Consider the following 12,217-nt stretch of genomic DNA (forward strand, 5'->3'; position numbering starts at 1 on the left):
GGGGCCCAGAGTCATCTTTGCCTACCCCCCAACCTACCCTTGACCCCCCGGGGGGTGCTGAGTCCTGAGGATCCAGTGTCCACACTGTGTGACCCGGAGCTAGTTCTAGGCCTATAGTGACAACACTGTAGGCCTCCTCCCCCACCCTCTATCTGGGCCAGTGCCAATTGGGGTGGAGGTAAGCAGGTGTTTGGGGATTGGTTGGTTTAGCCCAGCCCCTCCCGGCCTGGCCTCCCCTAGGTCAGAAACCGGGGGCAAAGGCTTCCCAGGAGGAGGGAGAGCAGGTTGTGTGGAACCAGCTTCTCCAGACAGAAGGTGCCAGTCTCGGGGTCAGGGAGCTGAGGGTCCTGGTCCAGGGTGGGGAGAGGTGTTGCTCAAGGCTGGGGTGGCTCCAGGGAGTGGAGCTGGCCTGGGAGTTGGGTGCATAACAGTGGGTCATGTAACTGTGTCTCCCTCTCTCCCTCTGGCTCTTCCTCTGTATTTCCCCGGGTGTCCCTTCCCTCCTGCGCCCCCATTCACCCATCCCTGAGCCCTCCCTGTCCTGTCCCAGCACTCACCTGGCCCTCCCTGACCCTATTGCACACACCCTCTCCCTCGGTAAGCTGCTCTCTGCCTCTGAGCTCCCCCTTACCGCCCCGTCCTAGGCCCCAGGAGCTCACCCTCTGCCTGCCCTGCAGGATGCTGCAGCTGAGCCTGTCCTGGCTGGGACTGGGGCCGCTGGCAGCCTCCCCGTGGCTACTCCTGCTGCTGCTGGGAGCCTCCTGGCTCCTGGCCCGCTTCCTGGCCTGGATCTATACCATCTATGACAAATCTCGCCGCCTCCGATGTTTCCCGCAGCCCCCAAAGCGGAACTGGTTTTGGGGTCACCTGGGCTTGGTGAGTGTGGGCAGCAAAGTGAGTCTTGGGTATTAGGGTGGACGGACTCCCCAAGGGGTTGGCAATGGGGCTCAGGGGTTGGGCTAGGGTCTAGGACAGCAGAGAAGTGAAGTGAGGGGGGTCACGGGGAGCCCCTCTTTTCTCACTCATTCCTCCACTCTGCCATCCCAGGCCTTCCCCACATCCTGGGCCTCTCCCCAGCTGCTCTGGGTCCATTTCCGTCTGCCTTCCCCACATTAGTGCACCTCTGAGGGGCTCCCAGGGTGGGTTGCGCAGATCTGGGTCCCCTAGGACTCCCGGTGTCCACAGCCAGCCTTCAGACCACCTCAGGGGCACTGTCCAGGGTTTGCTCCTGTCTGGCTCATTTCCGTGTGTCTGCTCACCCCCATCCACAGGGGCACAGCTCCCCGTCCCCTCAACTTCCTGGCATACCGTCCTCTTACCTTACTCTTCTCTCCTAAGATGTCTCAAGGAGCCTGTTGCACAACCTGGCTAAAGTTGGCCACTCATTTCTCTTTTTGGAAGCCTTCTTCAACTCCTGCCACACCCCAAACTTTGACCTTCCACTTGGTCCTGCTTCATTTTAATTATACAGTTAATTGTCTAATTGCTTATAATCTGGGTCTCCAACTTCATGGTAGCTCTGGGGAGCAGATACTCTATCTGCAGCTCACAGCCCCGGGGCTGGCGCACATCAGGCACTTAATCATGTTTGAGTCCCTAAGTGGTGAATTTGCCATCACCTCCCTCAGTCAAGGCCAGCTCCTCCCTTCCCGGGACCAGCCGAGGGATGAGTACAGCTTTCCTTTCCTGCCTGGAATGAGAACTACAGCTTGGGGAAGGACATCCTGTGATTTCTCTGCTCACTATGGCCAAGTTCACAAGAGGACATTCCCAAGCTCAGCATGAAGGCTGCCTGAGGTTCTGGGTCTTGGAATGGAAGTTCCAGCCGTTCCAGCTCCCCCTCTGCAGCGCAGCCATGGGCGCTGGCCTTGTCACCTTCTCTCCTCCAGCCCCTCTTGCTGTGCGACCTCAGCTGAGTCACTCTCCCTTATGGACCAACCTCATCACGAATCCTGCCCTCTGGGTCCTTGGCATCAGGGGCCAGGTCACTAGGGTGAAAACAATGTACGTTCACCTGCCTGGGGCACCTGGGGTATTTGTCAGGCTTGGATGGGGCATCCTGAGGGACAGAAGAGGAGGCCTCACCAAGAGGTGACCTGCCCTCCTTCCCCTTAGTGGGGATGTGTCGTCCCTTTCTTCGTTTGTAAATAGCATGATTGGTGGGCATGTCCATCGGTTGAAGAGAGAGAGATAGACAGGACGAACTATGATAGGTAGGTAGATAATAGATGATAGACAGACAGACAGAATCCACTATTAGATAGGTAGATAGGTAGACGCACAGACTGACAGACTTGATGCACTATGTTAGATTAAAGATAGATAGATGGATAGATAGATAGATAGATGATAGATAGATAGATAGATAAATAGATAGATAGATATAGGTAGATAGATAGATGATAGATAGATAGATAGATAGATAGATGATAGATAGATAAATAGATTTAGGTAGATAGATAGGTAGATAGATAGATAGATAGATAGATAATAGATAGATAAATAGATGATAGATAGATAGATGGATAGATAGATAGATAGATAGATAGATAGATGATAGATAGGCAGGACGCACTATACACAGAGCCTGGCCAGCAGAAGGGGCTCATCGGTGGGAAACACCCTCCTGATTGATGAGCAGAGAGCTCTGTCCCTCGGAATCTGGTGGCAGAGAACATGTCCTCTCCCTGTGCCTGGGGGGCACCCTGACGGCCTGGGGAGGCCTCCAGAACCCACGTTCTTGGGGGAAGGAGCAGGAGGAAGCAGATTATCTCCATCCAGGCAAAATCCAGACACACTCTCCATTGCAGAGGCTGCAGGGGGGACCTGCTGTGGCTCCTTTGGGGTGTGACAACCCTGCCTTGCTTTCAGGTCACCCCCACAGAGCAGGGCATGAGGGACGTAACTCAGCTGGTGGCCACCTACCCCCAGGGATTTAGGACCTGGCTGGGTCCCATCCACCCCCTCGTCACTCTGTGCCACCCTGACATGGTCCGGGCTCTCACCAACGCCTCAGGTACCCACACAGAGCTTGTGGTGGTGGGTGCCCTGGCACATCTGGGGCTTCTTGCCCCTCCCTGCCTAGCTTCTGAGCGGCCCCTGCAGGACCTGGCCCTCTTCCCCTCTTCTCTCTTAGCATCTTCCTCTTTTTTTTTCTTTCATGTATTCAAACATGCATCTCACCACCTCCTCCCTCTAATGCAGGGGTTCTCACCTGTGGGTCGCGACCCCTTTGTCGGTGGAACGACCCTTTAACAGGGGTCGCCTAAGGCCATCCTTCATATCAGATATTTACATTACGATTCATAACAGTAGCAACATTACAGTTATGAAGTAGCAACGAAAATAATTTATTGTTGGGTCACAACATGAGGAACTGTATTTAAAGGGCCAGAAGGTTGAGAACCACTGCATGCCGTCTGCTTCTGACCCAGTGTCCTGGGCACCCACTGCGGGCCCAAGAGGCTTTAATCCAAGGTTCTGTCTGGAGGAGGAGCTCCCAGTCTTGAGGGAGACGAATCAGGACGGAGGGATCCCTGACCTGGTGTGGTCGGAATTGGCCAGAGGCAGGCTGTGGCCGCCCAGAAGAGAAGCAGGGTCTCTCCTGGAGGAGGCTGGGAGGCCTCCTGGAGGAGGAGTGGCTGGAACCGGGTCTGGAACAATGAGGAGAAAGTGTTTAAAGCAGAGGGTAGAGGAATGCAGGGGGCATTGCCAGCATCCCAGGCCCGCAGCCCAGACCTGCCCCTGCTCCCCTCCCTCAAGGCCCAGAGCAATGAGGACTTCCTATTTCTGTGATGTTGCCTCTGGTGGGTCGGCTCCTTCTACCCCACCTGCAGCTCATCCAGGAGTCTCCCCAAGGAGAGCCTGCCCCCGCCTGGGCCTTGTCCTTGGCTTTCTGCTTTCTCATCCACAGACAGATGAGGCCGAGCCGGGAAAAAGGCAGCATTTGACAGAGAGCTTGTCTCTGACACCAACATTCTGGTGACTCTGGTTCTCACCGACTGCTGAGGTCTCTTGCAGTTCTGAGTGGTGGAAAACCACCAGTGTGTGGTCAAGCAAAGAGAGGGATTCCATGGGCTGTCCAGTCCACGAAGGTTGCCTTCAGGCACAGCTGGATCCAGGTGTCAAAGAATGTCCTCAGGAACCTGTCTTCATTTTTGAGTTCTGTTTTCCTCTGTGACCCCTTCACTCTCATGCTGGTAAAGATGAATCCCAGAAGCTCAAGCCCCATGGAAAAGCGAGCTTATTCCCACCAGTTCCAGGAAAAGTGGCCGGATTCACTTGAATCTGCCTGGCCTGGCCCAGCTCCTCATCCAGTCACTGCCACCCTCATTGCGCAGTCTCGGCAGGCATAGGGTTCTCGGAGTCATTATTGTTTTGGGAGTTCAAAGAAGTTCACTAGCTCAGAACTCAGGTGCTGGATTCAGACAGACCTGGGCTCAGGTCTCAGGCATCCCACCGACTGTCTGGGAGACCACGGACACGTGACTGCTGTCCAGAGCCTCAGTTTCCTTATCTAGAAAATGGGACAGAAGAGAAGTCAGTGAATGTGGAGCTTGGGATCCAAATGAGAAAAGACGCTGATTGTTGAGTATTGAGGGTAAGGGGAGGGAGCCCAGGGGGAGGATGACCTGCTGGATAAGGTTCTTCTCTTGGCCACCTTTATAGTGTGAGTTGGGTCCTCTTTGTTTCTCTCCAGATCCGGAGCTCAGAGGAAGGCCTCCTGTACGAACAGGGCCTGGCGAGCACCTATGGGGGTGTGTGCTGCTGGTGGGTGGGGCCCTCGTATGCGGTCGTTCGCATCTTCCATCCCGCCTACGTCAAACCTGTGCTCTTTGCTCCAGGTAGACACCCCTCCGACCACAGCTTGCTCATCGCTGAGGTCTCTGTGCTGCCTCCAGCTGGGCAGGTGACCCAGGTGCAGACAGGAGGGGCTGTGGCGGAGATGCCACTGCCTCTGTCTCGCTTGGGCCCCCACCTGCCCCACCTCTAGTCATGTCTGCTCACACCTGGGCTGTGCCTGAGTGACATCTTTTGAATGGCCATCCCTGGTCACATGTATGTTTCCACTTGTGTCCTAGTTGCAGCTGATACATGTGTATACCTGGGCTCCAATGGAGTTGGCCTCAGTCATGTCTGGGGCTCAGCTTGGCCAGTGCCTTGGAGGCATGTTGGGGACTGTCTGGTGGTGCCTGTCTGAGATGCCATTTGAGATGGTCTGGTTTTGCTGCCGATCATGTCTGGGCCATGTTCTGCATCTGTCTGGTGTCTGAGACCCAGGGTCCCTCTAAGAAATGTCTGAGACCTTATGTGAGTCTTGTTAAGGCAGGTCCTAGGGTACGCCTGGTCACACTTGGGTCACATCTGGGACATTAGTGGGACCATGTTTAACTACTATCTGGGGCTGTCTGTGGGACACACTGAAGCCATGTCAGATTGTCTTTGCTTCCATGTCAGAATATGTTGACTGGGCCAGGGTGTGTCATGCATGTTTGAGCCATGTTGGGACATGTTAAAATGTGTTGGGGACATGTCAGATGTCCCAGCAGATATCAGAGAGTGCTGGGGAAGAAGGGGTGTCTGAGGTCCATGTAAAGGCATTTTGTAGAGTGTTGTGCTGTGCTTGGGTGTGTAGAGCATGTTGGACCATGTAGGAGCCATGTCAAGGCATGCTAAAGCATGTTGTGCCATGTTGAGATGTGTCTAAGCATGTAGGAGTGTGTCTTTGCGCTCTGCCTTTGCTCTGCTCTGTGTTGCCGCCTGGCCTGGTCCCCCCGCACCTCCCCACTCCTTGCTGTTTCCTCTGCCCTTGCCCCATACCTGCTATGCTGGGTTTGGAGGGGGAATGCAGACCCCTGGCTGGGAGCCCCCACCCCCACCACCCCCTCCCCCGACATCAAAAGTCCCTCTCCTCCCCCCTCCACGGTCCTGATGGTCCTCATTCATGTCAGCTGCCGTGGCCCCCAAGGACATGATCTTCTACAGCTCTCTGAAGCCCTGGCTGGGTGAGTCACTGAGGGAGAAGCAGGTTGGGGACACCCCTTGGGGGACCAGGGGAAGGACCTACCTTGCCCACTCCCGTGGCTGCCTCTACTAGGGGATGGGCTTCTGCTGAGTGCTGGTGACAAGTGGAGCCACCACCGCCGCCTGCTGACTCCCGCCTTCCACTTCAACATCCTGAAGCCCTACATGAAGATTTTCAACGACAGCGTGAATATCATGCACGTGAGTCTCTTGAACTCAGTGAGGGTCTCAGTGGAGCCTCGGGGGTTCTGGGGGCTCAGCGGCATCTTGACTGGAATGCTGACTCTTCTGGGTAGATTTTGGGCCATTGCTCTCCCTCTCTGAGCCTCAGTTTCCTCAGCTGTGAAATTGGAATAATTCCGTAGTGTGGGAAGATGACATAATGGAGTCAGGTCCCTGATACATGGCAGGTGTTCAGAGGCATTAGTTTCTGTGCTTCCCCCACAGAGGCCTTGGTCTCTGAGACATGATGAGGGTAATGATGACTATTGCGCACTAACTATGGTTGAGTAACAAACCACTTCAAAACAATAAGGGTGATTATTGGCAGCCAGTCTGTGAGTCCATTGGAGGGGGGTCTTCTGGATGTGGCTGCGGTCACTCATGTACCTGTGATCAGCTGTGGGGCAGCTCTGCTGTTCTGGGCTCCTGAGATTGGGCCTGGACTGGCTGCATGCTGACCTAGGAAGCTCTCAGCTGAGACAACTAGACTTCGTTTCATGGGATTCTCTCTCGCTCCTTCCTGGGCTCCTCAGGCTGTTCACATGGCAGAGGCAGGGCTCCAAGAGATTGAGAGGAGGCTGCGATCCCTCTTGAGATCCTGGATTAGGATCAACACCTCCTCATTCTCACCACAGTCTATTGGCCAACGCAAGTCAAAAGGCCAGCACAGAATTACATGGCGGTGCAATAGGTTCCAACTCCTAATGGTGGTTGTTGAAAAATCACATTGTGAAGAGTGTGAACCTTGGACCCAGGTCTCCTGCCTCTCAGCCAGGGGCTCTTCCTGTCCTAAGAGTAATAGCGTATACTCCCACTCAAGCCTGGTCCTCCCTGGGGATGGGTGCCTGGGGCAGAGGACCAAGAGGCAGGGTCCGGGGACTCCATCCAGGTGGTTGGGTTGGGGAAGGGCTCAGGGAAGCCCCAGCTCTATGCCCTTCTCTGTCCAGGCCAAGTGGAAGCGCCTGGCCTCAGAGGGCAGCACCCGTCTGGACATGTTTGAGCACATCAGCCTCATGACCCTGGACAGTCTGCAAAAATGTGTCTTCAGTTTTGACAGCAAGTGCCAGGAGTGAGTCTCTTCCCAGAGCCTGGGAGCATGAGCCATGGGCCCAAGGGAGTAGATGGAGGGGGTACTGACCAGGGCAATCATAAGGGCCTTCCTGGAGGAGATGGGCCAGGGCTGGACATTGAAGGACAAGGAAGGGGCATGAGCAAGAGTGATCCCTTCAGGTAGGTAGAACCGTTTGCTAAAGGCCAGGAGGCTGGAATGGGCAGCGTGTGTGAAACAGTGAGGAGAAGTGAAGTGAGGGGGCTCAGCAGGGGTGAGATCTTTGGGCCGTTAATAAGCCACGAAGTGGGGTATGATCTTTATCCTGAGGCGTCCAGGGAGCCAGGGAAGGTGTTTGAGCAGCTGAGTGTTGTGACCCAAACGAAGCTTGGACATCTCACTCTAGAGAAGACCGATTGGATGGTGTTGACTTGGATGCAAGGAGACTGGGGAGGGGGCTGGGCCCATTGGCCAATGAGGAGAGGATGAAGTCTGAGCTGTGTGGAAAGTCTAGGGAAGGGGAAGGGGAAGGGCAGACACTGGGGAGGAGAGAGAGGAGAGAAGCATGATGTCTCAGCTGTGCTCTGGGTGCCTGGGGCATGGAGGCCGCTCAGGGAGAGTCATGTTTCTGGATCATCCCCACCACGTATCTGCAGAGCCATCTGTTCCTGGCTTCTCAGAGGTAGCTCCTGGCTTCTGGTGGGAGGACCACCTCAGGCTTTAAGTGAACTAAGTTGTTGCTTCCCTCCCTGCCTCATCCTGCAGGAGGCCCAGCGAATATATTGCCGCCATCTTGGAGCTCAGTGCCCTGGTGACAAAACGGCACCATCAGCTCTTCCTGTACATAGACTTCCTGTACTACCTCACCCCCGATGGACAGCGCTTCCGCCGGGCCTGCCGCCTGGTGCATGACTTCACAGACGCCGTCATCCAGGAGCGGCGCCGCACCCTCCCTGACCAGGGTGTCGAGGACTTCCTGAAGGCCAAGGCTAGGACCAAGACTTTGGACTTCATCGATGTGCTCCTGCTGACCAAGGTGGGCTTCTGTGGCATCTGAATTGCAAAGGAAGAATGGACCTAGATTTCAAATGTCCAATTGAAGAGCTTGGATTTGATGCAGAGGGCACAGGGGAGCCATGGAGGGTGCTTGAGGAAGGGGGGGATAGTCAGGGATGAGTTTTAGCGGTGACTGTGTGCAGTGTAGCCTGTAGGGGATCCCTAAGTTTGAAACTGTGAAGGGCCTGAGGTTTTATTCTACTTCCAACTTAATAAGTTAGTCTACCATGAATATATATACTATTACTCATAGCAGTAATAGGAGCCAGGTTAGAACTATAGCCCTGGTTCCCCACTCCCACATTCTTCTCAGGGCTACATGATATGTTTACCATGTGCTTGCATCACAGGAGAGGTCCTGTGCCTTTTGAATCTTAGAACTTACATGGGACAGCTGACACATCGGCCCTTTCTTCAGTAGGTGGGGGGAGGAGGAGGAGAGAGAGGGGAGGAGGAAGAAGAAGGAGGAGGAGGTTATTATGGTTTCGGAGCATAAACAAATCCTTTGAGAAGGCAAAGTCTACAGGTTGTATAGATTTATAACCCATTCCTCATCTCCAAGGAAGATAGAGCCTCTGGATTGACCTTCCTAGAGTGCGAGCCACTGGCTCTGGAGCAATGCTCACTTTCTAATTTCCAAGGCAATTCAATCATCTGTAACCCAGCTTGCCAGTATCTTTTTTTAAATCAGAAAGCCCTCATCACCAGGAGGCAATGAGGCCAAGGAGGAGGCCGGTGGGTCAAGGCCTCTTGGTGCTGGTGAGAAAGGGAGGTCAGGAGTGCAGTGTGGGCTTAGGTTTCTGAATGGATGATGGCACTTCAGAGGTTGCCTCAGGGGCCGGCCCGGCAGAGCTGCTGTGATCTGGGGAGTCTTGCTTTCTCTCCAGGATGAAGATGGGAAGGAATTGTCAGATGAGGACATCCGAGCTGAAGCGGACACCTTCATGTTTGAGGGTGAGGGCCCCAGTGTGGGAGCACAGAGGGGGTAGGGGTCTGTCTACCTCAGGGGCTCGGCAAGGGGCCCTGGACCACCTCATCCCTCCCACTCCTCCCCGTCCTCCCCGAGGGCCTTCACATAAGGGCACAGCCCACCTTCTGGTGCCAGAGACCCAAGCCTGTCTGACTGCCTCCCAGGCCATGACACCACAGCCAGCGGCCTCTCCTGGGTCCTGTACAACCTCGCAAGGCACCCAGAATACCAGGAGCGCTGCCGGCAGGAGGTGCAACAACTCCTGGGGGACCGTGAGCCTCAAGAGATTGAATGGTGAGTGCAGGTCCTCCTGGCCTCTTCCTGAGCCCCTCTCATTGGCTCTGCCCCCAAAGTGGGGAAGAGGGAAGATCTTTTGGTTGATTCTGTCATTGCGTCCTCCCATTTAGTGGGAATGGAAGCAGAGTTCAAAGGCAGGGTCTGGAACCAGCCTGGATAGCAGGACAAAGCTTACAGGCTTTGGGGACAGAAAGATCAGGGCTGCTGAGAAAATTAGGGACAATGTGTGAGGGAATTTCAGCAAGTTATCTTCTCCTTCACTCCCTTCCTTTCCTCTCTGATATCACTTTTTTTTTTTTCAAGTATCTTCAGGACCTGAATATTTACTTATCTCTTGCCTCCTAATTCCTTCCATATTGTTTAGTCCAGGATTCACAGGGGACCCCTAGGCACAAAGCCACTCAACTCTTGCCCAGTTACACCTGAATCTCCCCCATCCAGTCCCTCTTCAACAGACACTGCCACACTGCCCCCCATCTCCACCTCGGTGCCATCTCCAATTCTCCCCGGCCCCCTTCTGCGTCCTGGGGGCCCAGGAAGGACCCAGCCAGCCTTTGCCTTCTGGGAGCTCCCAGCCTGGGCGGGAACAGTCCCAGCTCAGGGCCCGGAGTTGACAGTAGGATGGGCCAGGCTGAGGGCGGAAAGAGTGTGTCCGCTGTGACCCTGAATGCTGATCAGTAGATGTTTGCATGTATCTACTGACCTGGCCCAGTTAGGTGAAAAGAGACAGTCCTGGCAAAGCGAGGGAGTCGGGGAGAAGGGCAGAGGGAGAGGGAGGGTGAAGAGGGAAGGAAGGGGAGGGAAAGGAGAAGGAAGGTGGAAGGAAGAGAGGGAGGGAGACAAGAAGAGAGAGAGATGTGGTTGGCTTTTAAGCAATGTTAATGGCTTCCATTTTAACCCAAGGACAATGAGGAGCCACAGGAAGTGTTTGTGCAGGAGGAGGGCAGGGCAGATCTGGGTACCAGAGGGATCTCTCTAGGGCTAGTGTGGGAGACACTGGAGAGGACCAGCCGGCGCCTGGGGCCAGGGAGGAGGTTCTGGGCCTTCGCCAGGACAGGGGCTGGAGGTGGTGAGGAGGTTTGAGGCTGGACAGGCATATGGGAGGTAACGGTCTCTACTCCAAGCCTTTGCTCAGCACAGCAGTCCTGTAGGTGAAGAAACATGTTCATGCTTTTTCAACCGAGACTCCAAACAGATTCACGCACTTAAAGAGAAAAGAGTACAAAAGAGTTTATAATAAAAATGAACTTCAGCTCTAGCTGGTTTGGCTCAGTGGATAGAGCCTTGGCCTGAGGACTGAAGGGTCCCAGGTTCGATTTGGGTCAAGGGCATGCCGGGGTTGCAGGCTCGATCCCCAGTAGGGGGCGTGCAGGAGGCAGCCAATCAATGATTCTCTCTCATCATGTTTCTATCTCTCTCTCTCCCTTCCTCTCTGAAGTCAATAAAAATATATTTTAAAAAATAAATAAACATTCTTCTTAATCCTCACCCTACGAGTAACTTCCACGAGTAATTTCCTGTGTGTCCTTTCAGGGGTAGTGTTTTATAGTTTTCCAATTGTGAACCCGTTAACTATATCAGCTATTGAAAATTTAATTCATCACACAAAAAGAAGGGGATTAAAGAAAAATAGTTTAGCTCTTTACTGGATCTTCAATATTTATCATTTTCCAGTGGATTCTCTTGTGTTTTCTAATTATGAAATCACTATCTGCCCAAAATGGCACATTTCCCTCCCACATTCAAGTTATATTACTCTCCTTTTATACCCTTGCCTAACTGCATTAGCTACTCTCTCTAGCACCGTGATAAGTAACATATTGGATCTCTGTGTTTTTTTCTTTCTTACTCATTTGCCTGTTGATTTTGCTCTCTTGCCATAAAGAATATATATATTTTAAAATACATTTTATTGATTTTTTACAGAGAGGGATAGAGAGACAGAAACATCTATGGGAGAGAAATATCGATCAGCTGCCTCCTGCACACTCCCTACTGGGGATGTGCCCGCAACCAAGGTACATGCCCTTGACCAGAATCGAACCTGGAACCCTTGAGTCCATAGGCCGATGCTCTATCCACTGAGCCAAACCGGTCAGGGCTAAAGAATATATTTTTAAGGCAAATTTGTAAACCTTGTTATGGTTGGCGTTCTTGTGTTGTGTTGCTCAGAAAAACCTCTAACATTTTCTCTAGTACTTTTGTGACACTGGTTTTCTCTTCTTTGAATTTTAAACCACTTTATGGAAGTGTGATCGACATACAAAAAGCTGTACCCATTTAATGTGCACAACCTAATGAGTCTGGAGCTATTCGGTCCACCTGGAACTGATTATCTCACACAGAGAGAGCTCATGGAGCTGGGAGGGGTCTGGTTCTGCTGTGGGTGGGTAACCGTGTGGGTCCTTAGGGACGACCTGGCCCAGCTGCCCTTCCTGACCATGTGCATCAAGGAGAGCCTGCGCCTGCACCCCCCGGTCACCGTCATCTCCCGCTGCTGCACCCAGGACATCACGCTCCCGGATGGTCGGGTCATCCCCAAAGGTGCTGGCCGTGACGGGGGGAGGAGCCACCTGGGGGGAGGAGCCACCTGGGGGAAG

General features: G+C 53.7%; 1 protein-coding gene across 1 annotated transcript in view; it reads left to right on the forward strand.

Annotated features, from left to right (window-relative positions):
• The first annotated feature begins 272 nt into the window (after positions 1 to 272).
• LOC102425173 (docosahexaenoic acid omega-hydroxylase CYP4F3-like) overlaps positions 273 to 12,217 on the forward strand; it is a 19,142-nt gene continuing 7,197 nt past the window's right edge. The window contains exons 1-10 of the mRNA XM_023763307.1: positions 273 to 315; positions 645 to 876; positions 4,700 to 4,844; positions 5,952 to 6,005; positions 6,098 to 6,225; positions 7,194 to 7,315; positions 8,060 to 8,330; positions 9,238 to 9,304; positions 9,485 to 9,614; positions 12,028 to 12,161. Of these exons, the coding sequence (XP_023619075.1) occupies positions 679 to 876; positions 4,700 to 4,844; positions 5,952 to 6,005; positions 6,098 to 6,225; positions 7,194 to 7,315; positions 8,060 to 8,330; positions 9,238 to 9,304; positions 9,485 to 9,614; positions 12,028 to 12,161 (1,249 nt within the window). The 5' untranslated portion in view covers positions 273 to 315; positions 645 to 678. The remainder of the gene's footprint in view (positions 316 to 644; positions 877 to 4,699; positions 4,845 to 5,951; positions 6,006 to 6,097; positions 6,226 to 7,193; positions 7,316 to 8,059; positions 8,331 to 9,237; positions 9,305 to 9,484; positions 9,615 to 12,027; positions 12,162 to 12,217) is intronic.

This window comes from Myotis lucifugus, unplaced genomic scaffold, assembly GCF_000147115.1.
Source record: "Myotis lucifugus unplaced genomic scaffold, Myoluc2.0 scaffold_280, whole genome shotgun sequence".
Classification (NCBI taxonomy): Eukaryota; Metazoa; Chordata; class Mammalia; order Chiroptera; family Vespertilionidae; genus Myotis; species Myotis lucifugus.